Source organism: Protopterus annectens, chromosome 1.part2 (genome assembly GCF_019279795.1).
Source record: "Protopterus annectens isolate FY-2018-M chromosome 1.part2, PAN1.0, whole genome shotgun sequence".
Lineage (NCBI taxonomy): Eukaryota > Metazoa > Chordata > Ceratodontiformes > Protopteridae > Protopterus > Protopterus annectens.
The window spans coordinates 1,118,945,919-1,118,973,157 of NC_056727.1; the positions used below are offsets into that span (position 1 = coordinate 1,118,945,919).

The 27,239-nt window shown below is 44.2% G+C and overlaps 1 protein-coding gene across 1 annotated transcript in view; it reads right to left on the bottom strand.

Moving 5' to 3' along the window:
- The window catches only part of SERINC2 (serine incorporator 2), a 481,087-nt gene that overhangs the window by 375,308 nt on the left and 78,540 nt on the right, over positions 1 to 27,239 (bottom strand). Inside the window, exon 3 of the mRNA XM_044060008.1 lies at positions 10,897 to 11,031. Within this exon, the coding sequence (XP_043915943.1) occupies positions 10,897 to 11,031 (135 nt within the window). The remainder of the gene's footprint in view (positions 1 to 10,896; positions 11,032 to 27,239) is intronic.

A 27,239-nucleotide genomic window follows, 5' to 3' on the forward strand; every position in this document is an offset into this window, starting at 1 on the left:
CACACTGATAAATTTACCTTGGCAGCCAAACGTCTCCATGATCTGCTATAGCCCCTCATGACTAATGGTGTCAAAGGCTTTAGTCAGGTCCATGAACATTGTATAAAGGTCCCTGTTTTGTTCCTGGCACTTATCCTGAATTTGATGTGCTGCAAGTATGTCCATTGTCCCTCAGCCTTCTCTAAAGCCGCACGGACTCTCTGGCAAGTGTCCATCTTCCATGTGTTGAATGAGACTGTTGAGGAGGACTCTGTTGAATAAGACTGTTGAGGATTCTGGCAAGGATTTTGCCGGCAATGACCCGGAAAGAGATTCCTCTGTGGTTGTTACAAGACTGCCTGTTTGTAGAGATGGACAATGGAGACATCCTTCAGCGCCTGAGGGATAACTTCCTGTTGCCACATGGTTTGGAACAGCTTGGTGAGCTTCTGTAACAAGACTGGTCCCCCTGTCTTGTAGATTTCAGCAGGAATGGAGTCAGAGCCTGGTGCTTTACTATTGGAAAGAAGCTTAATTGCTTCCTTAACCTCAGATTCCATTGGAGGTTATCCAGGGAGGTGTTAATGGCTGCTAGCGGCATGCGGTCAATGACTTCAGTATCGATAGAGGAAGGCCTATTCAGGACATTGTTAAAGTGCTCAGCCCATCTTTCCAGGATGGCTTTCTTGTCAGTAAGCAGGGTGGACCCATCAGCACTGCAGTGGTAATGTTCCAGAGGACTATGGCCCGTAGATGGTCTTCAGGGTATCATAGAAATGCTTGGAGTTGTTGCTATCAGCATACTTCTGGACCTCATCTGCCTTTCTGCTAAGTCAGGAGTCTTGCATCCCTCTGAGCATTGCTTGCACCTTGCTTTTCATGGAGTTATAGGCTGCTTTCTTGAAGACGGATGTAGTGTCTTCCTGGAGGGATCTGAAGGCTTCACGCTTCATATCCAGCAGCTTCTGAATGTCTTCATCATTAGCATCAAATCAGTCCTGGTGTTTGCATGTGTTCAAGTCCAAATGAGTAAGAGCAGTGATGTAGACCTCATCCCTAAAGGCTGCCCAGTCCTCTTCTCCGCTGTTGGTGTCAAAGCTGAGTTGGTCAAGCTTACTGTTGAGGTCCTCCCTGAGGTACTGGCGCACAGAATGCGGTTCTAACTTGCTGACATTCAGGCGCCTATTGGTCTTTTTCCCCTGCGGGCACCGCCCAGGCTGAATGTGCATGTTGTGTTTTTGAGAGGATGAGTCTGTGGTCTGTCCACCAGTCTGCGCCACACATGGCCTTAGTCACTCTAACATCCTGCCTGTCCCTTCTCCTTACTATAACAATCAATGAGATGCCAGTGCTTGCTGTGTGGATGCATCCAGGACATTTTGCTGCGGTTGGGTAGGCGGTAGACTGTTTGTGATCAACAGGTCATGAGATGCGCAGGTCTTCAGAAGTAGATGACCATTGTTGTTACTTTTGCCGACTCCATTCCTCCCAATGACATCCTCCAATGTCTGGTTGTCTGCACAAACTCTGGCACTGACGTCACGTAAGATGATGAGCTTATCCATCTTGGGCACAGATGCCACGAGGGACTCCAGATATTCATAAAACTTATCTTTAATTTCCTCTAGACATCATAGTGGAGGCATATACACTGATGAAGTGGCATTAGGCTTTCCTTTAAGGGGGAGCCGCAGAGACACCATTCGGTCATTGAATCCTTTTGGGAGGCTGGCTAATTTGCTAATCAGATTAGATCTGATGGCAAAACCCACTCCTGCTTCACGACATTCATCGCTGCTGTGGCCACTCCAAAAAAAAAAAAAAAAAAAAAAAAAGTATAACCGGCATTAACTTCTCTCAGCTGGCCTCCATCTGCAAACCTGGTCTCACTGAGGACTGCTATTTGGATGTTGTACCTGCAGAGTTCTCTTGCAACAAGTGCTGTCCGTCTCTCAGGTCTGTCCGGTTTGGAGCTATCCACGAGTGTGTGCACATTCCATGTGCCAATGGTGAGCGAAGTCACCAATGTTTTTTTCTTTGTGATTCGACCGCATGGTTGGGATCCCTGCCTGCTGCGGCAAGCATGCCAGGGGCAAGATGAACCAGGCTATGTTTAGGGCACCTTTTCTAGCCCCTTCCTCAGACCATGGAGGTTAGCAAAGCGATCCTCAATAGGGCTGCTCAGACACCCGGGGGGCTGCCAAACTCCACTGTTGCTTCAGTCCAGTAAAGAGCGACCCATTGCCCTGGACCACCTGTGCGTGAGCTATGCGACTACAGCTTCCAGTGTATCCACACCTGCCTCTTCATCATTCACCCATCGCCACAGAACTTGGGGGGGGGGGTAATGTTTTGACTTGCGCGTGAACTGGATTATAGTGAGAGATGCGCAAATAGTCAGTCTCACTCTCTCATCCCAGCCTATCTTGACCTAGTGGCAGGACATAGTAGAGACAACACACAGATACATACCACCACCCACACACGTATACACGATTGCACACACACTTTCAGCAGTCTTCAGACTCAGGTAAGTCTGGGGATGTTTTCCTCTGACTAAGAATCACAGCAAACCAACTGGGGAGTTAAAAAATGCAATGCACAAGAAAGGGAGGGTTCCAATCAGCCTGGGAAACTTATCCAGCAAAAGATCCTAATGCCCATATCAGCAGTTCTGTGTTTTACAGAAGTTAGATACATAGCTCTGAACTGCTTCCTACAATTTCACACAAAGCACAGATTTTTGCCTCATTTTTTTAATATGTTCCTCATAAAATCTAAGTTTTTCTTGCAAATCATTGATTGAAGTCACAAAATGATGACTGACTGAGTTTCAGAAACATATCCTTCAAGAAACGTATACTAAACAGAATCTATTTTCGAGCAATATTTAAAATCTGTCCTTAATTTTGGCCATTTGCCTCCCTCCCCATTACTTTTGGCTTTGTCAGGAAGTCTGCACTAACAAGTTGATATTTTTGTCAGAGCAGTGTGGTTAAAGTCTGGTCAATAAAATAAGAAAAGTACAGTTTTGTACCTACCATAAATGTAGATGTCCGAACTGGATAGCATCTGCAGTCATAACAACTGGGTCAACTGTCGTCAGGCAGCCCTTCAGTCGGCCGGATTCCAAAGTCCGGGTCCGGCTTCGGCTGATGTCGCACTCCACCCGACGTCATCTCTGTTGGTCTTCGGGTATAAAAGCATCAGCCGACGCCATTTTCCTCAGTGTTTCTTGCCCCAGATGCCAGAAGCCCTCTTGCAGGCTAAAATTTGGATAGATGCCAATGTTTCCAAATAGATAGAGGTAAACACAACAATAAGCATGTATGTACATATATACAAACAAATACACCATAAAAGACTCCCCCCAACAGCTAGCTATTAGGAGGGTAAACACCCTAGGAGTACCACAGAGGGGAAGGAGGGAGGGTAATCCTGACTGCAGATGCTATCCAGTTCGGACATCTACATTTATGGTAGGTACAAAACTGTACTATGTCCTTCATGGATGCATCTGCAGTCATAACAACTGAGTAGAATACCATAGCCAACTAGGGAGGAGGATAAAAGTAGATTATGGTGTGTTTAGGATCCCTTGCAGTACAGCAGTGGCAAACCCTGCTCGGGATCTGGAATATAGAGGCAAATTATAATGCTTGGCAAATGTATGCACGGAGGTCCAAGTAGCCGCCTCAATAATGTCTTTGGTTGCCACTCCTCGTAAGAAGGCTGTGGTAGTGGCTGTTGCCCTTGTAGAATGAGGTCTTATGTTCTGTGGAATTGGTTTTCCATGGAAGGAGTAACAGAATCGTATGCAATTTCCTATCCATTTGGAGATTGTCTGTTTGGAAATAGCTTTTCCTTCCCTTCCTGTTGCATAGGCTACAAAAAGTTGGTCAGTCTTTCTGCTATTTTTTGTTCTGTCCAAGTAGTAGCATAGCTGTCTATGTACATCCAAGGTATGCAGTATTCTTTCCCCTCTGTTTTGTGGGTTGGGAAAGAAGGTAGGTAGGTGGATTGCCTGGTTTAAAGACACTCTGGATACCACCTTGGGCATAAATGTAGGATTAGTCCTCATGGACACTATCTTGGTGGAAGATTAGGAAGGGTTGCACTGCCATTAAGGCCTGTAGTTCTGAAACCCTCCTTGCTGAAGTAATTGCCAGTAGGAAAGCAGTTTTCCATGACAGGTGTTGTAGGTCTGCTGTTGCTGCTGGTTCAAAGGGTGATAGTGTCAATTTTTCTAGCACAAAGTTCAAATCCCAAGCTGGTAATGGTGGTTTCCTTGGAGGTTTTACATTCTTGATTCCTCTGAGGAACTGCCTGAGCAAAGGGTGCGAAAAACAGGTGGATCAAAGCTGTATTCTGCTGAAATAGCTGATGCATGTATCTTGATGGAGGAGTAGGACAGGCCTGAATGAAGAAGTTCGCCAGATACTCCAGAATGTTAGGCATATCTATGTTTGACACATCTTTTCCTCTTTCTGTACTCCAAATGACAAACCTTTTCCATTTTCCAGCATAGTTCCTTCTTGTTGAAGGTCTGCGTGCTTCAAGAATAATGTCTTTTACTCTTTGGGAAAGTTCTGGATTAGCTGCTGCTATGTGATGTTCCATGCAGTTAGTTGCAATTTTTAGGTTTGGATGTATGATGCTGTAGTTGTTCTGAGTTAACATCAAAGGCATCAGGGTATTGGCCACATATTGTTCCGAGACATGCTCCTCAGTAGTGGGTACCAGTGTTGTCTTGGCCAGTTCGGAGCTATCAGGATTATCCTTGGACGTTCTTCCTTGATTTTCATTAGTACCTTGTGTATCAAAGGAAGAGGTGGGAATGCATATGCTGTTAGGCCTTTCCAGTTGAAGGAGAGCGAATCCACTTTCCATGCTAGTGGGTGGAATGTCCTTGTGCAGAATTTTTTGAGCTGGTGATTGAGAGGTGATGTGAATAGGTCTATCTGTGGCATTCCACATTTCTTTGAGATGGTCTTGAAGATGTCCGGGTGCAGCTTCCATTCGTGGGCATCCGAAGTGGTTCTGCTTAATATGTCTGCTAGAGTATTGTCTTTCCCGGTACAAATATTGCCTGTAACTGGATGTTGTAGCTGAGTGCCAGGGTCCACAGCTCCAAGGTCATTCTGCATAGGGGTATGATGAATGAGTGCCTCCCTGTTTGTTGATGTACCACATGACTGTGGTGTTGTCTGTCCTTATCATCAACTGGCCCTCCTTGAGAAATGGTTTGAACTTTTGGATTGCCAGTTTTACTGCCAGCATTTCTTTTAGGTTGATGTGCAGGTGAAGTTGATCCTGTGTCCACAATCCTTGCACGCATTTGTCCAGCATGTGGGCCCCCCATCCTAGGTCTGAAGCGTCTGTTGTGATGGTCTGGCTTGCTTGACATCTGAGAAAGGGTAGGCCTGGGTTTGACTGGCATGCCTGAGCCCACCATAGGAACTCCTGTTTTAAGCATGGAATTAGTGGGATTTCTGTTTCTAGACTGTGTCTGTGTTGGGACCATAAATTCTTTAGGTACCACTGTAGTTTTCTCATATGTAGTCTGGCAAATGGAACCAAGATTATGCATGATGCCATGAAGCCCAAGGCCTGCAGTACTTTTCTTGCTGTTAACTTGTTCAGTTTTGTTAGTGCCAAGAAGTAAAGAGGAAGTTCTTTTGTTTTTCTGTAGTCAGGAATGCCATTTGTTTTACTGTGTCCAATTCCGCCCAAGAATGTCCTTGTTTGGGATGGTATCAGCCTTGACTTTTGTAAATTGACTGTGTATCCCAGTGCTTGTAGCAAGTAAATGACCCTTTGTAAATCTGTTGTCAGCTTGCTTTTGTTGTCCCCTTGTAGCAGGCAGTCGTCCAGGTATGGGTAAATTTGAATTCCCTGTAGTCTGCAATGGGCGATTACTGATGCCAGGCATTTTGTGAATACTCTGGGCGCAGTAGGATAAGCCAAAGGGCAATGCTGAGAATTGATAGTGCTCTGATCCTGCAAGAAATCTGAGGTATCTTCTGCAGATTGGTCGAATGGGGACGTGCAGGTATGCCTCCTTGAGATCTAGAGTTACCAGCCAAGACTCCTTGCCCAGCATGGGAAGAAGCTGCTGTAGGGTCAGCATTTTGAATTTTGGGACAATGATGTATGTATTTAAGGTGGACAGGTCGAGAATTGGTCTCCAACTTTTTTCCTTTCTTGGAACTAGGAATAGTCTGGAATAGAACCCCTTTCCTTGCTCTGCTGTTGGCACTCTTTCCACAGCTCTCATGTTTGCTAACTCCATTATCTGGCGTAGAGCCTCTGTTTTTGATTTGGAGGTAGATTTGGCATTCCTCTTTTGACTGGTAAAGTGTGGAAGTGAAACCGGTAACCTTGATCTATGGTTTGTAAAATCCACTTGTCTTTTATTATGCAGTGCCAGTTCCTTGAAAATAAGGTTAACTTTCCGCCTAGAGGAGCTGCTATTTGTTCCCTGGTAGGCGGATTTAGGGTTAAGTCACTGTGGTTGTGCTGATGTAGTGGCAGTGGCTGTGTCTGTGCCTCTGTTGTTACCTTGCCACTGTCGTCCTCTGTAGGCACCTCCTCTGGATTGGTTTCTGCCTCTGGAACGTCTATTCCTGCCCCTTTGAAATTTTGTGGAGTCAGGAAAGGACCAATTTTTGGCAGGCCAGTTCCTGCTAAACCTTGGGGTTGAACCTGCAAGAAATCTTTAACAGTTTGAACAGATTTTGCCTTTTCTTCCATTTTCTTCATAACCTGCTGGGCAGGTGTACCAAACAAACTTGTCTTGTCCATAGGAGCATCTAGCAGCTTAGCTTTAACATGATCCGGTAAAGCTTGTTCCTTTAGCCATGCATGCCTTCTTATCACTGTGCCTGTCATGGCTGATCTAAATGAAGCCTCCAGTGCATCATAGCCACATTTTAAGGAATGGTTGCTAACCTGTTGTATGTTATTTACCATCTCTAATACATATTTCTTATCAAGAGATTCATCAGTGGTTAGTTTTTAGTTAACTGATCAAGCATAAACTCTTGGTATTGTATCATGTGAAACTGACAGTTTAAAGCTCTAGCTGAGAGAGTAGCTGAAGTGTAGACCTTTTACCCCATCTGTCTAATGACCTTGCTTCCCTTTCAGAAGGAGTAGGGTTTTAGCTATGGTCGCTGCTACTGCCTTGGGACCCTGGGATATAGTTTCTGGGTCTGCAAGTGGGGCCTTGTAAAGGTGGTGATGAGTATCTGGCACCCTGTAAAATCTGTCTGGTTTGGCAGGGGCTGGGGTAAAGAATCTGGAGCGGAGCAAACATCATTGAAAGCATCATCCACCACAGAGAGAACAGGAGGTATAGCTAAGGGCCTGTGCTGTGGGAGGTGCAGAAAGGTCCCAAGTCTTTTCTGGAGTCTGAAAATCCTGTTGCTGCCATTGGAACTGTTCTGCATGGCATGCAAGGTTTCCCCAAAGGAGAATTCTTCTGGTGGGGAAGCAGCTGGAATGGATTCTTCAGCATCAGAATCTTCAAAATTGGAGAAGGGAGCCTCTGGCTGGTCAGTTATGTCTGATTCATCAGCAGATTCATCAGAGGACACTGGCTCAGGGGGCTCTGCCCTAGGTCTCTTCTCTGGGGGCTGAGAGGCCCTGTCTGGGTGAGATTGAGATCCTCTGATTAAAGAAATTAAATCTTCTGCCAAAGTAAGCATTTGGGAACTAGAAGAGGGCCTGGATGTGGGGGGTTTAACAGGCACTGTTTTAGTAGTCTTGGCTGCTTTAGCCCTGGCGAAGGCCTTAATGGACATGGCTGCTGGAGGCCTAGCAGCACCACGTGCTGGGATCCAAGGGGATGGTGTCTGATAAGTCAACCACCGTAGTGGGTAAAATTTCTGAGGTCGATTCAAGAGTTGTAGCAGGGGCCTCAGTTGTAGGAATAGGTTCAGCTGTACTTAGATCAGTTTTCTCGGTTTCGGCCGAAACCGAGACACTCGCGGTTTGCTTAACCATGGTTTCGGCCGAAACCGCGGACCGCGAGTGTCGGTCTTTATCTTTGCGTTTTTTGGTAGATTGGGTAGTCGGAGGATCCGACAGCATAATGTACGCAAAATCAGAACCGAAAAACTGTTCTGCAAACTCCGACCAACGCCTAAGCGTTCGTCGGTTGAAAGAAGCACAGGCCAAACAGGCTGCTACGTCGTGGGCTGGGCCTAAACAAGGCAGACAGTAAGAGTGGAAATCTTTATGAGGTATTTGTTTCCCACAGGTTAAACAATTGTTAACTTTTTCTGACATCGGCTGAGGCAAGAAAGAGTCTAGCGGGTACTTAGCTTTAGAAGTCTTGAGTAGTATTCGGTAGAAGTAATCTCTGGATCCGACCGACCGGCACTTGCGAACAGCTTCTGCTTCGTAGCGGCAAGAAAGACAGAGGAAAATGGCGTCGGCTGATGCTTTTATACCCGAAGACCAACAGAGATGACGTCGGGTGGAGTGCGACATCAGCCGAAGCCGGACCCGGACTTTGGAATCCGGCCGACTGAAGGGCTGCCTGACGACAGGACAACCCAGTTGTTATGACTGCAGATGCATCCATGAAGGACATGATGCAATTATCTTATGGAAGTGGACAACAGCATGACTGAAGCAACTTGTTAACTGGAGAAATTCCCCAAGCCACACACCATTTATGTGCTGTAAATTTGTTTTGCCAATTATGTGCCCATATTGCACCAAAATCTAAGGGCTAAATGAATTCAGTGGTTCTGCATGCATTACATTGGGCACTATAATGAGGACAATCCTTACTTCTAAACAAAATGGTCAGTCAGTGAACTGAGCTAATAGTATGTGTAATACTTTGAGTCTATAAAAGTAATCCAAGTTGAGGGAAGTAATAAAATCTCTAACTATCCATGAAAATTACTTGCTCAGAGGGGAAAAAATGACTAGAATTATTCTATTAGGGGCATCCAAATGACCTTAATATTTTGTACACAGAAAATGCGTGCTTAAGTGTCATTCTGCCAGATACCTACTACTCATTCTAATGATGTACTTAAGTAACCAAGCTGTTAAAATGTACTAAGCAATCTTACAGCAAGGCAATGTGACCTTGAGGTAAGTCAGAAAGCCATGGTAATATTTTACTACAATCTGCACCTTTACACACAAACTCAAGCGTAAATATCAGAGTTCCGATTCCACCATCTCGTATCAAACAGCTCCAACCCTTGATGCATGCAACTTCACCCCCTTTACATGAAAACTCACCAGGCACAACCACCACATTCATAACAAATACAGTATAGTTATAGTTACTTAGGTAAGTGTAGTTGCACCTTGTTCTAGCTGTATGTGGATATTGCTGTCTTATTTTAGTTACCAAATGTTATGTCACATCTTTAAAAAGTTAAAAAACACAGCAAAGGCCTTTTCTTCTTCAAGCAAAGACAATCCATTACACAGAAACCTAGGACAGAAAATTCTAAATGTTGCTTTGTACGTAATCATCTTGCAAGCATGACTACAAAATAAGCCAGTGCTTAGACAACTTCTCAACTGCAACATCATCATCTGTTAAGGACATCCTAAAAGTATTAGTCATGTTCAGGATTATTCTGCAAGGTGCAAATCCTGATATAATATCTGATGATTTTTTTTTTCATGGAAAAGTGGTTATATGTTGGGTCCAATTTGTCATACCCATAAAGAACAAAAATGGAGCTAGCAAGTCACATAAAACATAAGCAACTCTTGCTTTACCATTAATTCATTTTTTTTTTTTTTTTTAATTTAAACCATGACATTTCAGCATTCATCAGCACTGCTCCGTGAATTGCTGTTCCTAAAATATGTGCAGCTGTGACAGCTCACTTCAGCTGTCAAGTGCTCTTTCAAAGTCAATGTAACATTTGTTAATGAAACAAAACACTTGTTTAAATGATAAACTGGATTACATTTAGCATAATCATTTATTCTGTAGGAAAGACTGTCACAACCCCTACTTGTTCCAACTATGGCTTTGATAAAAAGGGTCACCAGGATAGAAATGTTTTTTCTATATGCTTTTTGGTCAATACCCACTGACCATCCATGTTTCTCCCAATCAAACTCATGTCCATTTGTTCCTTCGAACACAGCATCCCCCAAGCACAGGGATCAGAGCTGTCCCCAGGGGAACTGTCACACTGACAGCTATGAGGGTGGTTTGAGCTGCAGCTGATCAAACCCATCAAGAAAATTGTAACTTTACTCTACCAGGGCCATCCAGACTAATGACTTACAAGCAAACACACAGGATGGGCTGTAAGTGATGCTCTCAGCGTCTCAACCTCTGCTGCCACCACCTATCTCATTCCCAGCTTTAACTACTATGTTCGCAACAGTCCTCCATAAATTCAGGCAGTCATGGGATTTCTCCAAGTGCAGACTGCATCACTGAAGGGCATACTGTGCCTTTCCCATGACATTTCTCATACACACACAAAACCCCTAACAAATCACATCTCCCAGTCTGTGGCTAATGTGCAAGTCTCCAATTGCACTGGAGCAACAGCCAATCAGGAACCAACTCCACCCCCACCAAAAAATAAAAATAAAAAAAAGATGGGTGAGCTAATAAGGGCCATTCATCTCCCATTCCCTCATGCTCTGCTCTTTAGAATCTTAGCCACTACTTGAACTTGGGACATCTAATAGTAACAGGACTTCAGCCCTCTATGCCAGTGTGACAATTCACTTCAAAATTAAGCATTTAAAAATACTGTAATGAAGTGGCCTCTACACTTCTATGAACAAAAAGATAGAGGAAGGCAGGCTGAAATGTGCACTACATCTGTGAACTTGCTACTAAATGCAGTAAACCACTGGTCAGAACTGATGCAGAACACACCACTATTTTTATCCAAGGCCTCCACTTACCTCCATACCAGCACTTGTTGCCTTCCTCAGCCTGTTCCACCCAGGCCCGGCTCCATGAGTGTGCAAAATCGACAAGGAGGACAAGCTGAATAAGGATAAAAAGGAAGCTTCCCACAATGCCGAAGTAATACCACACTGTAAGGGAAGAGGATAGAGAAAATACTGGTTAAAAAAGCTTTTCTAAGTATGATACGTCTACTAAACAATATTTTTCAACAGCATGAACCTTGGGTACCTTTTTCACTGAATGCCTTAGCCGAGGTACAGCATTTCTAACCCAGCTCAAGCTTTCACAGAACAACAGAGTATGTAAAATTGTTATGCTAGGTAATATGTACCTAGTCTATAACTAGAATTTATAAAATGTGTCTTACTCATTCAATAAGAAAAACAACGTAAAGTAGGTATGCTGCACATAATGTTATATAAAAACAAAAATTTCTAAAGGAAATTATGGTACCTCTGACACTGTATTGTACCTCTGACACTGTACTGTACAACCGCACTTCTACGATGACAAGATGGTTTTAAAGAATAAGTGAGAACTCCATACACTGGAAAGTACAGTTGTGTACACCTACCATAAATGTAGATGTTCGAGTGTCTTCACTGTTGCAGTCATAACTGTAGGGTGCTCCTGCCGGCAGGCAGCCAGAGGTCGGCCAGAATCCCAAAGTCTGGGTCCGGCGTCGGCTGTACAAGCCAGTACCCTGACGTCAGTACGTTCTGGTACATAGCCCTCAGCCGACGCCATCTTCTCCAGCCTTTCTTGCCCTAGATGTCAGAAGCCCCTAATAAAACATAAATGAATCCCACTAGGAAACACAAATACACCACAAAAGAGAAAAAAAGAGGGGATAGGAGGGAGGGAAACACCGACTGCAACAGTGAAGACACTTGAACATCTACATTTATGGTAGGTGTACACAACTGTACTATGTTCATCGTGTTTCACTGTTGCAGTCATAACTGTAGGGTGGAATCCCAAAGCAGTGAAAAAAGGGGGGAGGTTTAGACAGAAGGGGCAGCAAGAAGACCCTGCAAAACAGCAGAGGCAAAGCCTGCCCTGGTCTTAGAATACAAACGGAGATTATAGTGCTTGGAAAAAGTATGCACAGAACTCCAAGTGGCAGCTTCCAAGATATCCTTGGTAGGAACTCCCCTGAGAAAAGCTGTACAAGTAGCAGCTGCTCTAGTAGAATGACTTCTCACAGTACCTGGAAATTGTTTCCCATGATGAGTATAACAAAATCTTATTCCATAAGAAATCCATTTGGAAATAGTTTGTTTGGAAATAGCCTTTCCAAGAGAATTGGAGGCAAAAGAAACAAACAATTGGTTAGATTTTCTGAACTCTTTAGTCTTGTCCAAATAAAATCGTAACTGTCTGTGCACGTCCAAGGAATGCAAAATCCTTTCCCCTTTATTCTGAGGATTAGGAAAGAAGGTAGGAAGGTGAATTGTTTGATTCAAAGCCACTTTGAAATCACCTTAGGCATGAAAGTAGGATTGGTCCTCAAGGATACTCTGTCCTGGTGGAAAATAAGGTATGGTTCCACAGCCATGAGAGCTTGCAACTCTGAGACCCTTCTGGCAGAAGTCAAAGCTAACAAAAGAACTGTCTTCCAAGATAAAAACTTAATATATGAAGATGCAGCAGGCTCAAAAGGAGGCAAAGTAAGTTTTTCTAAAACATAATTAAGATCCCAAGCAGGAACAGGAGGGGTTCTGGGAGGCCTTAAATTCTTAGCCCCTCTCAAGAATGGTCTCACCAAAGGATGAGAAAAAACAGGGGGATCAGTATTGAAATGAGCAGAAATAGCAGAAGCATGAATCTTAATGGAAGAAAAGGAAAGTCCATTAGACAAAAGATCTGAAAGGTAAAGCAAAGCAAAATAGGAGAGAGATCAGGTACCAGAGGGTCCAAGCCTCGGTCCTGCATCCAAATGCAAAATCTCTTCCATTTAGAGGCATAGGATTTCCTAGTGCTAGGTCGTCTAGCTTCCAAAAGAACATCCAAAACTTGTTTGGGAAGACTAGAAGAGATCAAATTCCTTTGAAGAGCCAAGCTGCCAGACAAAGGGTCTTGAGATTTAGCAACTGACCCTGATGCTGGGACAGAAGAGAAGGGTTCAGAGGGAGAATCCAAGGAGGTTCCAAGAACAGGTGCTTTAAAGTTGGATACCAAAACTGTCGAGGCCAATTTGGAGCAATCAAGATGAGGAACTTGGGCTTGTCCTGTTTTATCTTTAGTAAAATCCGAGGAAGAGGAAGAGGAAGAGGAGGGAAGGCATATCCCGAAAGGTTTCTCCAGCTGAAGGACAGGGCATCCACTTTCCAAGCTGTTTTGTGGAATGACCTGGTGCAAAAGAGGCAGCTGATGATTGAGATGGGATGCAAACAGATCTATCTGGGGGCATCCCCAAACTGCAGTAATCTTGTCGAATAAGTTGGTGTCTAGCATCCATTCGTGAGGATCTAAAATGTTCCTGCTCAGGCTGTCTGCTAAGAGATTCTGTTCTCCTGGTATGAATTGGGCCTGGACATGTAGATTCAGATTTAGAGCAGTGTCCCATAAAGCCATAGCTAGTCTGCAAAGGGGGTACGAATGAGAACCCCCCTGCTTGTTTATGTACCACATGACTGTGGTGTTGTCTGTGCAAATCAAAAGAGGTCCTGGATGCAAAAGGTTCTTGAAGGCTAGAAGAGCATTTTGAACTGCCAACATTTCCTTCAGATTGATGTGCCAGTGAAGATGATCCTTTGTCCAGGTTCCCTGCTGGCAATTGCCTAGAAAATGTGCTCCCCAAGCATAATCCGAGGCGTCCGTGGTTATGATTTGAGAAGGTTGAGGAGGACGGAAAGGCTTTCCTTCGTTTAACGCACACACCCTGGACCACCAAAGGAACTCCTTCTGGAGGCAGGGGATCAGAGGAATCAGAGTGTCCAGATCGTGGTAATGCTGTGACCATACACTTTTCAGATACCATTGAAGCTCTCTCATATGAAGCCTTGCATTTGGAATCAACAGAATGCAGGAAGCCATGTAGCCCAGTGCCTGCAGGAATTTCCTTGCAGTGAGATGAGGTAGAGTTGCCAAAGTCTTGAAAATTGAAGCCAGCTGTATTTGTTTTTCTGTAGTGAGGAAGGCCCTTTGTAAGGTTGCATTTAAGAGGGCTCCCAGAAATACCATTTGTTGAGAAGGGATCAAATGTGACTTTTTTGTGTTCACTGAAAATCCCAGTAGGAGGAGAAGACGTTGAACAAAATCCAGATGTTGAAGTAAAAGATCCTTGCTGTCTGCCTGAATAAGACAATCGTCCAAATAGGGGTAAATCTGAATCCCCTGGAGTCTGCAATAAGCCACTACTGGTGCCAGGCACTTGGTAAAGACTCTGGGCGCAGTAGATAAACCAAAGGGCAGTACAGAGAATTGAAAGTGTCTCGAACCTGCCTTGAACCCGAGGAATTTCCTGCATTCCTGCCTGATGGGAATGTGTAAATAAGCTTCCTTTAGATCCAATGTCACCATCCAGGCGTCCTGAGAGAGCATTGGAATCAACTGCTGCAGAGTAAGCATCTTGAATTTTGGAATTTCCAAAAAGGTGTTTAACACAGAAAGGTCCAGAATAGGTCTCCATGAGCTTTGCTTTCTTGGAACCAGAAACAGTCTTGAATAAAAACCTTTTCCCATCTCTGAGAGTGGAACAGGCTCTATGGCTCTCATGGCCAGAAGAGCATCCACTTGACTTAAGGCCTCTGACCATTGATGTTTTGGCAGATCTGGCCAACCAAAAGCTCTTGGCAAGGTATGAAAATGGAATTTGTAGCCTTTTAAAATCACGTCCAATACCTATTTGTCCTGGGTAATATGAGTCCAATTTCTGTAAAAAAGAGAAAGTTTTCCTCCGAGAGGGGCATCCAGGTAAAGAGGTCCTGTAGCCCAACCGAGAGTCATTGAGTTTGCTTCCTTTGAGATTGGGATCTGTCTTCTCCCCTTCTAGGTGAAGAAGCAGTCCATTGTCTCGATCTGTAGGAGGTCTGAGCTTGCCGACCTCTGGAGCGTCTATATCTTCCCCTTTGAGGCCTGTCAGACATGGGAAAGGACCAATTTTTGGAGGGCCAATTCCTGGAAAATCTAGGAGGCTGAACTTGCAAGAAATCTTTCACAGTTTGCATAGATTTTGCCTTTTCTTCCATCTTTTTAATAACCTCCTCAGCATTAGATCCAAAAAGAACATGCTGAACAGGGGCATCTAATAATTTAGCCTTAACCTGCTCAGGTAAACTTTGCTCACGAAGCCAAGCATGTCTCCTGATAACAGTACCAGAGGCTGCGGCCCTGCAAGAAGCATCCAAAGCATCAAAACCACAATGCAAGCTATGTTTGTTCAGTTGTTCAGTTGCATGCAATACATCCTGTAGTTCCTTATCCTCTGCACATGCAGGAAGGGAGGCAAGCTTTTGCTTTAAAACAGACAAAAGAAATTGCTGATACTTAAACATATGAAACTGGCAATTTAAAGCCCCAACAGAAAGGGTAGCAGAAGTATATACCTTTTTACCCCACCTGTCTAAGGCACGAGAATCCTTCTCAGAGGGAATAGGATTCTTAGAAGTAGCAACTTTAGCAGCCTTAGAACCCTGAGATATAGTTTCAGGATCTGCAGAAGGATTCTTAGATAAGAACAAATGAGACTCAGGAACCCTATAAAATCTATCAGGCTTAGAGGGAGCAGGAGGCATGGAATCAGGATTCAAATTAGCCTCGGAAAAAGCATCATCCACAATGTCAAGAACAGGAGGGATAGCCAAAGGCCTATGTTGAGGAAGAAGAAGAAACTCTCTAAGCCTCTTCTTGGAAGCAGAATAATCCTGACCTTCCCAATGAAAATGTTCCCTCATCTCATGTAAGGTTTCCCCAAAAGAAAAATCTTCAGGCAGAGGGCAAGGAGTCCTCAGCATCCGAATCCTCATAAGGAGGAAAAGAATATTCCTGATCAGAGGAAGAGACAGAAAATATAGAAGCCTGGTCAGAGGAATCCATAGGAACATCCTGTCGAGGCCTTTTCTCAGGGGGAGGGGTGAGAACCCCTAATCATTGTAAGCAAATCTTCAGCCATCCTTAACAATTGCTTCTGTGTCCTGGGAGTAGATTCAGAAGAAGCTTGAGCAGGAGCTTTCTTTGTCTTTGCCTTTGAAATAGTGATGTGAGTAGGCCTGAATACCCCCTCAGAAGCCGGTACCTGCACAGCGGTTCCGGACCCATCCGAGGGAGCGACGTCCGAAGGTCCTGCAGCAGATAAAATAGAAGGCCTTGATGGCTCCCCATGGGAGTCCGTATCGGCCATCGGTTCAGAAGTGGCGGATGACAGCGGCTGCAAAAGCGCCTGACGACAGCCGAACCGGACGCTGGCTCCAGCTGCAACGAGTCCTGTTTGGACCTCGGAGGCCTGTCCTTGTCTTTGCGCTTCTTTTGAATTCCAGTAGCATCCGACGACATTCTATAATTGAAGCGTCTGCCAAAGTAATTCAGAGCCCAGTCGTACCTGCGTTTGATAGTACGAGAATTAAACCTTGCACAGAACCGACAACAAGAAACGTCGTGGTCAGGGCCTAAGCAAGGTAGACAGTAAGAGTGGAAATCTTTATGAGGTATTTGTTTCTCACACGTAATACAATTATTAACTTTTTCTGACATCGGAGGAACAAGAAAAAGATTCCCCAACGGGGTACTTAGCTTTGAGAAAAGAAGTAAGAACTTCGGACCGACAACAACCAAAAACGCTGTTCGAAAATCGCCAACCAACGACTTGCGAGCTGCTTTCCACCGCACGGCAAGAAAGACTGGAGAAGATGGTGTCGGCTGAGAGCTATGTACCAGAGCGTACTGACGTCAGGGTACTGGCTTGTACAGCCGACGCCGGACCCAGACTTTGGGATTCTGGCCGACCTCGGGCTGCCTGCCGGCAGGAGCACCCTACAGTTATGACTGCAACAGTGAAACACGATGAACATCAGCATACAATACCCTTCACAAACATTCTAAATCAGGAAACTATAAATGTGCAAGTGGAATAGTGTGGCTGAAGTTGTACTTCTCTGCTCCTCCAAAAAACAAGGCATGGTGCAGTCATTCAACATGTAAAAAACTGGGACCAGGGAACTTCAACATTACACAGAAAAGCATACCTCAACCCTCTCAAAAAGTTACCATTAAAAGTAAGGATACAAGCCACTTAATGGGGACCACAAATATCAAGACCATAAAACTCTGTGCATCACAACAAACATACAACTGTAAAACTCAAATACGAACAAATACACGTTAATTGAAATGCTGCCTCCTCCTCAAAAACACAAAAAAGCAAACACAGAACAATGTTTTTGCAGGAGTGCAATTCCCAAGTACCTCACTTACTTTATGTTAACACATGGGGTAAATGAAAACCTGCTCTGGCCAATCTCATGTCCCGTTTTTGAATTGCTTAATGCAGTAATAATGGCTCTCATTTACTCTATATGCTTACTTACAAGACATTATACACCACAACAAGGGTGATTTTTATTCTTTGCTCCTCATTTGGTACAAAATGCTCTACTTGCCAAGAAATATCAGGTGGGCTGTGCTAGAACTACCATGCCACAATCTTCAGACACTGAACCCACAAGGCATGCATACAGAATCCAAGGAGAGTTTTTCATTTTTCACTTTACTTGTCCAGCAAGCACTATCCATTAACTTAACATAATCTCATTACTCAGAAGAAAAATAATTGCAAACAAGGGAACAGCACCCACTCAACCTTCATGAGAAAGGAAAGACCACAACTTGCATTATAAGCCAAACCTGCATGGTGGTACTATCACCAATCAAAAAAAATTACTGCTTATGACACTATCAAGTCAGCAAAAATGGACTGATTACAGTTGTGAAGTGGCACATGCCAAATAAAAAGATTAGTTAAATCACGGTCATCTGCAGTAAAAGTATAGTAGCAAAAGGGTGGGTTATACAACACAGCCAGGCAATGCAGCTGAAAAAGCATTTAGATGCAGAGAAACATCAGGAACATGCAACTGAAGTTATTAAATTCCAACAATAAAATCTAAGTACATGTTGGCCCATCACCAACAAGAACAATGGTAAAGAACTATTCTTTAGGGTTTATTATAGTACAGCAATAAATTATATACGTATGGAATGGATTTGTCTGGGAGGGGTGATGGGGGTCAACTTCAATAGCTCATAAGAATGAAAATGCAGTTTCACCTTAGAGATGTTCATGCAGTACATAACACAAAATAATACTAAGTAATCAAAAAAGTAGCCTAGGTCAGGAACAAAAACACAAAACTATGCAAAATACAAAGTTGCTAAAAGGGTGCTTCCAATCAAGAAAGGCGGCATTCATGAAATTCTTTGACTGCAAGTTATTATCAAGAGTCTACTGTCTCAAGCATTTATGGGCAGTGGATTAAGTAGTGATTCCAAAAATGTCATAAGGAAGAAAATAACTGATTAAATTTCTTTCAATGGTCACCTAAAACAATGGAACTGTCTGCTGTGTGTGCACTAGTTTACTACCTTCCCCACTTATGCAAATAAAAACAGCATCTCTTACTAAAGTTAACTTGTTTTCCTGTTTGTACAAAGCCTGTAGGATAAGAAGACCAAGAAGGTAATGACATGCACAGTACAACTGGTAACAGATGACTTGGGAGGAACAAAGTTTTTCTAAAAGAAAGCAATCCCTATGATTAGCACAGTACAGTTATGACTCGGACTTGGCCCACCTGTCTGAATAGTAGAGGCAGCTAACAACCATTTCCCTCCATAACAAAGCCATACAATACTCAAGCAAGTCTTAGTTTTTCAACATGAAGTACACAAAAAAGTTATGTAATTAGCAGCTTTCAAAGGGCGCTTGGTTCCCCTCTCCAATCACATTACACATTTCTCTGCTCACTTCTCCAGTTCTTCTGGAAAATTGTAAACACACACTTATCAAGACAGATTAAAAAGAGGAAAAACAGCACAGAACAAGGAGCAGGTAACACTGACATACCCTGGGCCAAGGGCATGAAGTGTTGGTGAAGAGAAGGTCTATTGCTATGTTAAGTACATACCTTCTTTTTCCTCGCTGGATGTGAAAGTTATGTACTTACCACAACAATTCATCTGTTTTGTCCATTTTTATTCTTCAAGTGGGGTTTGGATCTGATCCTCAGATCTCACTCAGCCGCTTTTACAGCTCAGGGATACTGAAAACTCTAGAGCTCCTCCCTTACCCACAATGCCCTAGCCCCCTCCACACCCCAGAGCTTGTTCGCTGACCTTACTGCTAATTAAAAAAGTACAGTTTTGTACCTACCCTAAATGTAGATGTTCGAAGATCCACATTGCTGCAGTCCTTACTTATGGGTAGTCTGCTGTCCTCGGTCGGCCCGAATACCAAAGTATTAGGCTGACGTCGGTCATGGGCGCCTAGATCTGACATCAGAGCGTCAGGGTATAAAGGCGCATGACCGGCGTCATATCCTCAGTCTTTTCTTGCCCCAGATGTCAGAAGGCCAAACCAGAAAGGCCACAGCCAAAAACAGAATACCTCCTAAAAACATGCCCAACAACAACCATCACCTAAAGCATAACACCAAGTCTAACTACAGTGGGGAAGGAGGTAGGGTAAATTGGACTGCAGCAATGTGGATCTTCGAACATCTACATTTATGGTAGGTACAAAACTGTACTATGTTCTTCATCTCACATTGCTGCAGTCCTTACTTATGGGTAGAATCCCAAAGCAGCGGGAAAGGGAGGATGGTAAAATCATAAAGCATTAGGGGCGCTAAAATGCCCTGTAAAATTGCAGTGGCAAATCCAGCCCTAGACTTAGAATAAAGAGGAAGGTGGTAATGTTTAGAAAAGGTATGCACTGAACTCCAAGTAGCTGCCTCCAAAATGTCTTTTGTAGCTACCCCTTAGAAAGGCCAAGTAGCAGTAGCCCTAGTGGAATGAGGCCTGATTCCAGCAGGAATCTCCTTACCATGATGGGAATAACAGAAAGAAATACAAAACCCAATCCATTTAGAAATAGTTTGTTTTGAAACAGGTTTACCCTGTGAACCCAAAGCAAAAGAAACAAACAATTGCTGAGACTGTCTGAACTCCTTGGTTCTGCTCAAATAATAACGTAACTGCCTGTGAATATCCAAAGTATGCAAAATTTTCTCCCCTTTATTTTGGGGGTTTGCATAAAAAGTAGGCAAATGAATAGCTTGATTTAAGGCCACACTAAAAACCACCTTAGGCATAAAGGAAGGATTAGTACGCAAAGATACCCTATCCTTATGAAAAATCAGGAAAGGCTCCACTGCCATGAGGGCCTGTAATTCAGAAACCCTTCTTGCAGAGGTAATGGCCAACAAAAAAGCAGTTTTCCATGACAAATACTTTAACTCGGCAGTAGCTGCAGGCTCAAAAGGTTGTAGAGTAAGTTTTTCCAACACAAAATTGAGATCCCAAGCAGGAGTAGGAGCTCTCGGGGGTCTTATATTCTTTGCCCCTCTAAGAAATTGCTTAAACCAAGGATGAGAGAATAAAGGAGGGTCACAATCATAGTGAGCAGAAATGGCTGCAGCATGGACCTTTATTGAGGAGAAAGACAAACCCTTGTCCAATAACTCCGTAAGATATTGAAGAGCAACACTTAAATCAAGTTTGGAGACATCAAAGTCCTTTCCTTTGCTCCAAATAAAAAATCTCCTCCATTTATCAGCGTAAACTTTCCTGGTACTAGGCCTCCTGGCCTCCAAAATAACATTCAAAACTTGTTGTGGAAGCCGAGACCCTCCAGAGTCTAAAACAGAATATGCCAGGCTGTTAGATGTAGAGACTGAATCTTGACATTGAGGAAGTGACTGTCCTCTTGTGACAAAGGTGCGGAATCAAAGGCAGAGGCCATGGAGGTTCTCGTACTAAGCTCCTCAGTAGTGGGTACCAGTGTTGTCGAGGCCAATCCGGTGCTATCAAAATCATGGTTGGCGTGTCTTGTCTGGCCTTCAAGAGTACCTTGGGAAGAAGAGGCAGAGGTGGAAAGGCATATACATGCAGATTGTTCCAACTGAATGATAGAGCATCCACCTTCCAAGCTGTGTGATGAAACATTTTTGTGCAAAACTTTGGCAACTGGTAATTTAGTGGAGAAGCGAACAGATCTATGTCTGGAGTTCCCCATAACACTGTCAACTGTTGAAATACAAGAGGATCCAATTTCCACTCGTGAGGATCCACTATTTGTCTGCTCAATACATCTGCTAAGGAGTTCTGTGCTCCTGGTAGAAACCTTGCCTGAAGATTGAGGTGTAGATTGAGAGCAGTTTCCCACAGAATCATCGCTTGCCTGCAAAGAGGGTAAGAATGGGTTCCCGCTGCTTGTTGATGTACCACATGACAGTAGTGTTGTCTGTTTGAATCAACACCTGCCCTGGGTGAAGTAAATCTTTGAAAGCCATCAATGCAAACTGGACTGCTAACATTTCCTTCAAGTTGATATGCAAATGTTGGAGTTTGACAGGCCACGTGTTTTGCACCCATTTTCCATTGAGGTGTGCTCCCCAAGCCTTGTCCGAGGCATTTGTCGTTAGAATCTGACTCTCCTCTGGCCTCTGGCGGGTCACAGAGAGTCCCTTGTTTAGGTGACATTCCTGAGCCCACCACAAAAACTCCTTCCGAATGCAAGGTATTATCTGAATGACAGTGTCTAGATCTTGGCAGTGCTGTGTCCATACATTTTGAGATACCATTGAAGCTTCCTCATATGCAATTTGGCATTGGGAAGCACCAGAATACAAGATGCCATGAACCCCAAGGCTTGAAGGACTGTCCTTGCAGTCAGCCTGGACCGTAGAGACATTTGATGGAAATAAAGAGAAAGGCTTCTTTGTTTGTCCGGGGTCAAAAGGCCATCTGGGAAGCTGTATTCAGTCTCACACCCAGAAAGCACATGTCCTGAGAGGGTACTAGACTGGACTTTGTTTCGTTCACAGAATACCCTAGGCATCTTAACACTGCCATCACATACTGTAGATGATGAAGAAGTTAGTCCTTTTCTTGTGCAATAATCAGGCAATCGTCCAAATAAGGATAAATCTGTATTCCTCTTAGTCTGAAAAATGCTATCACTGGAGCTAGAACCTTTGTGAACACTCTAATGCAGTAGATAAGCCAAAGGGCAATGCAGAGAACTGATGATGTAAATTTCCAGCCCAAAACGCAGGTACCTCCTGCAACTGGGCCTGATAGGAACATGAAGGTAAGCCTCTTTGAGATCCAGAGTAACCATCCAGTGATCTTTTCCCAACAGAGGTAAAAGTTGTTGTAAAGTCAGCATCTTGAACTTTGGAATGTCCAGGTAAGTGTTGAGGATAGATAAATCCAAAATTGGTCTCCACGTGTTCCCTTTCTTTGGAACTAGAAACAGGCGAGAATAAAATCCTAGGCCCACTTCTGACAGAGGAACTGGCTGTATAGCTCCTAATTGAAGAAGTAAAGAAATTTGTCTGCGAGCCTCTATCCTTTGCCGAGGAGGGACGTCTGGCATGCATTTGAAAGGAGGCATGGTATGGAAATAGAACTTGTAACCTCGGTTTATAATGTCCAATACCCATTTGTCCTGGGTGACTAAATGCCAATTTTGCTTGAAAAGAGCCAACTTTCCTCCCAAAGGAGCTGCCAGGCAAGAAGAATCTGGCAGCTGAAAATATAGGTCATTGGGCCTGTTTACGAAAGGACTGGCCCCTGCCCTCACCAGCAGATTGAGCAGGCGAACTCCATTGTCTCGGCCTGAAAGTATTCTGAGCTCTGCCCCTACCACGCCTAGATCTACCCCTAGACTGGGAATCAGAAGAAGGGTACGTCCACCCCTTAGTAGGCCAATTTCTACTAAACTTTGGAGGTTGTACCTGCAAAAAATCTTTAACAGTCTGCATAGACTTAGCCTTGTCTTCCATTTTCTTTAAGACTGACTCCACAGGAAGACCAAACAAAACTTCAGACTGTAAAGGGGCATCCAGAATTCTAGACTTAACATGCTCAGACAAATTCTGATCCTTAAGCCAGGCGTGCCTACGAATAACTGAGCCAGTGGCAGCCACCCTAGAAGAAGCCTGTAAAGCATCAAACCACATTGCAAAGAGTGCTTACCCACCTGTTCAGAAACATGCACTAAATCCTGCAATTCTTTACACTCTATGCCCTCTGCCAAAGCATCCACTTTAGACCTTAGCTGAGAAAGGAGGAAATTCTGATACTTCAACATATGAAACTGGCAGTTCAAAGCTCTCATTGCTAAAGTAGAAGAGGTATACACCTTCTTACCCCATCTATCCAAAGCTCTAGCTTCCTTATCCAGAGGAACCGGATTCTTAACAACAGAGGCTCTAACACCCTTAGGCCCCTGACTAATAGTTTCTGGGTCCGCCCTAGGACTCTTATACAGATACTTATGAGCCTCAGGCACCCTGTAATACCTGCCCGGTTTAACTGGGGCAGGAGGCACAGAATCTGGATTAAGGGAAGCTTCCGAAAAAACATCTGAAACAACATCCAAAACCGGAGGTATAGCTAAGGGTCTATGCTGTGGTAAAAACAAGAACTCCCTAAGTCTCTTCCGTGAATCAGAGTAATCCTGTCCCTCCCACTGAAAATGCTCCCTCATGGAATGCAGAGTTTCTGAAAATGCTCCCTCATGGAATGCAGAGTTTCTGAAAATGAAAAATCCTCTGGAGGAGAAGCAGAAGGAGTGGAATCCTCTGCATCAGAATCAGAATAAGGAGGGAAATCTTGAATGTCTTCAGCAGAAGACTCTGAATCATCTGAGGCCTGCTCCAAACTTTCCAACTCTGGCTCCATCCTGGGCCTTTTATCAGGAGGGGGAATAGAACCTCTAATTAAAGTAATCAAATCCTCTGCCATTTTAAGCATGTGCTTTTTAGGCACAGACCCTGAAGAACCAGAACTGACACCAGAGGAAGGCAAGACAGACCTGCCCTTAGAAGGAGCCTTAGAAACAGTAGCAGAAGGCCTAACCACCTTAGGCATAGAAGGGAGAATAGTAACCTGAGAGGCCCCTTCAGCCTGACCTGCCTCCTGAGAGGCCACATCCTGTAAAATCAAAGTTTCCCCTGGGACTCAACAGAAACTTCAGCCGGATCTACCTGTTCAGCTGTAGCTTCTAAAGGTCCGGCGTCCAAACGGACGAATCATCCTGCCTAGGCTTTAAAGATTTGTCTTTGCTTCTTAGTAGAAGCAGGCGCCGGAACATCCGGCGGCATATTATAATTACACCTTTTGCCAAAGACTAACCTAGCGCAATCTAACCTCCGTTTTATAGTGCGCTTATTAAACCTAGCACAAAACCGACACCGACTACGTCGTGCTCCGGTCCCAAACAAGGAATACAAAGAGTGGTAATCCCTATGCGGTATCTGTTTCCCACAAGAAATACAATTATTCACTTTTTCTGACATCCGTAAGTAACTGAGGCAAGAAAAACAAAAATATTCCCAACGGGTACTTAGCCAACTTGGTATCGGTCCGAAACTCCGAAACGAAAATTTCAGAGCGAACGGCACTTGCAGCGCTGCTTCTGCATCGGACCATGCGGCAAAAAAGACTGAGGATATGACTGTCGGTCATGCGCCTTTATACCCTGACGCTCTGATGTCAGATCTAGGCGCCCATGACCGACGTCAGCCTAATACTTTGGTATTCGGGCTGACCGAGGACAGCTGACTACCCATAAGTAAGGACTGCAGCAATGTGAGATCATCCAAGAACAACCATTGTATGAGAAACTAACAGCTTCTGAAGCTCAAAGGCAAGAAAAAGAAGTTATGTCCTTACCATAACGTTCCATGTGGAGTGTTCATCTCGCCTTGGTTATTACACATGGGTTCGGAGCCGATCCTCGGCTCCGTGCCGGCCGACTGCAAGCTCTGCATCGAGAAGAAGCTCGAGGACATGTAATACCCACAATCCCCCTCTGCCATTACCTCAGATCTAGTTTGCAAGCAAACCAGACAACAATCACGCATACATGCCAAACTATATACATAATTACATCTATACAAACATACCAAGGGGTATGATAGCAACACCAACACTGCAACAGCAGAAGGAGAATACTCCAGACCAGGCACCAAATCGAACGTTCTTCCTAAGGGTGGGAAGGGTGGGAGTGTAATAACCAAGCGAGATGAACACTCCACATGGAGCGTTATGGTAAGGACAACTTCTTTATGTGAGAGTGTTCAATCTCGCCTTTGTTCTTACACATGGGTAGCCCCTAGCTCCATGATCCTGAGGAACTCAAGGAGAACGTTCTTGAGCACAGTGGAACCAAAGGTTGCCCTATCCCTAGAAACCCTGTCCACTTTGTAATGAGAGACAAATGTATGAGGTTTAGCCCAAGTAGCAGCCCCACAAATGTTGTCTAAAGGTAAACGTGCAGCATGAGCCTAAGATGTAGAAATTGATCTGGTAGATTGTCCTCTGGGTTTTGCTGAAAATGTTTGATCAGAATTTTCATAAACAGAAATGATACAATCAGTTACCCAGTAAGAAAGAGTTCGTTTGTAACTGCAAGACCCTTTCTGCTGTCAGCAAAAGCTATAAATAGCTGATCAGATTTCCTGTGATCTTTTGTTCTATCTAAATAAAATCTGAGTTGTCTATGGGCGTCCAGTTTGTGCAACATATACTCTAATTTATTAGAGTGGTCTTTAAAGAAGGTGGGTAATTCAATGGACTGATTAATATTACTAGTAGAACAAACTTTGGGAAGAAAGGATGGATTAGTGCGTGGGGATACTCTGTCAGAATGAAAAATTAAGTAGGGATGTTTGACAGAAAGGGCCTGTAGCGCAGACACCCGACTAGCCGATGTAATAGCCACTAGAAATAATGTTTTCCATGACAAAATTTCAAAGTGCAACTTGAAGCTGGTTCAAAGGGTGGTAGCATCAATTTAGAGAGCAACAAATTTAAATTCCACGGTGATGTCGGGCTTCTGACTGGTGGTCTGATATGAAAGGAACCTTTTAAAAGGCTTTACAGAGTCTGTGAGCCATAATAGGTGCACCACTTTCTTCTATATGATAGCTAGAAATGGCAGCCAACTGTACTCTTAAGGTAGGAGAAGCTCCTTCCTGAAATAATTCGGTTAGAAATTCTAAGACCTTATTCAGCGGAGCTGTAACAGGGTCCAACTGATGTGACTCCGCCCAGAAGACAAAAGCGTTTCCATTTACTAGTATAAGTCTTTGTAGTGGAAACTTTATGAGAAGCTACCAAAATATCTTGAACCCGATGTAAGGGAATTGACCTGGCTAAAAGGAAGTGGAGCAGCCAAGCTGCTAGATGGAGAGATTCAGGGATGGGTGAGGAACTCCTGACGAGTGAGTCAGTAGATCTGGCTCTGGGTCCAGCATCCAAGGTCCCGAATGCGGTGATGCAAGAGAAAGGGAACCAAATTTGACGAGGCCAGAACGAACAATGAGAATTATAGTCCTCTGAAGGTTGTTTGCTTTCTGCAGAAACTTTGCAATAAGGAAATGGAGGAAAAGCATATAGGAGACCCGGGGCCAATCGTGCACCAGCGTCCCTTGGGACTTCCCCTGGAGGGTAATAGGGCAAAGTAGCTCCTGCATTTGGCGTTCATTGGAGACGCAAACAGATCGCAGGTTGGCTGGCCCCATTTGAAAAATCTTTTCAACTGACTGTTTGAGGACCACTTTCGTGAGGCAATAGTATTGCCCTGCTCAGCCTGTCAGCTATGGCGTTGGATGACCCGGGATGTGCGTTGCGATCAGAAAGCGACGGTGGACTCTGCCCATTGCCAAATTCTCATGGCCTCTCTGCATAGTTGGTAGGACCTGGTTCCCCCTTGCTTGTTTATGTACCAGACTACGGACATGTTGTCTGTCTGAACTGCAATGGTCCCTGGAGGAAGAAGGGGAGCAAAGTGTTGCAACGCCAAAAACACTGCCCTCAACTCCAGAACATTGATGTGCAGATTGTACTCCAGATTGGTCCATTCGCCTTGGACCGTCTGTCCCTGAAAGATGCCCCCCCACCCTATCAGGGAAGCGTCCGTGGTCATCGTTGACGGTGTGGGTAGCACAAATGGTCTTCGCGGATAGGTTGCAAGTCTGTAACCACCACCTTAGGTGTGATTTGCATGTTTTCGTTATCAATATTTCGTGAGTCAGTGGAAGTTGTTGGAATGACCATTGTGCAAATAGAAGCCATTGTAGCACTCTCATGTGCAGTCTTCCCAATG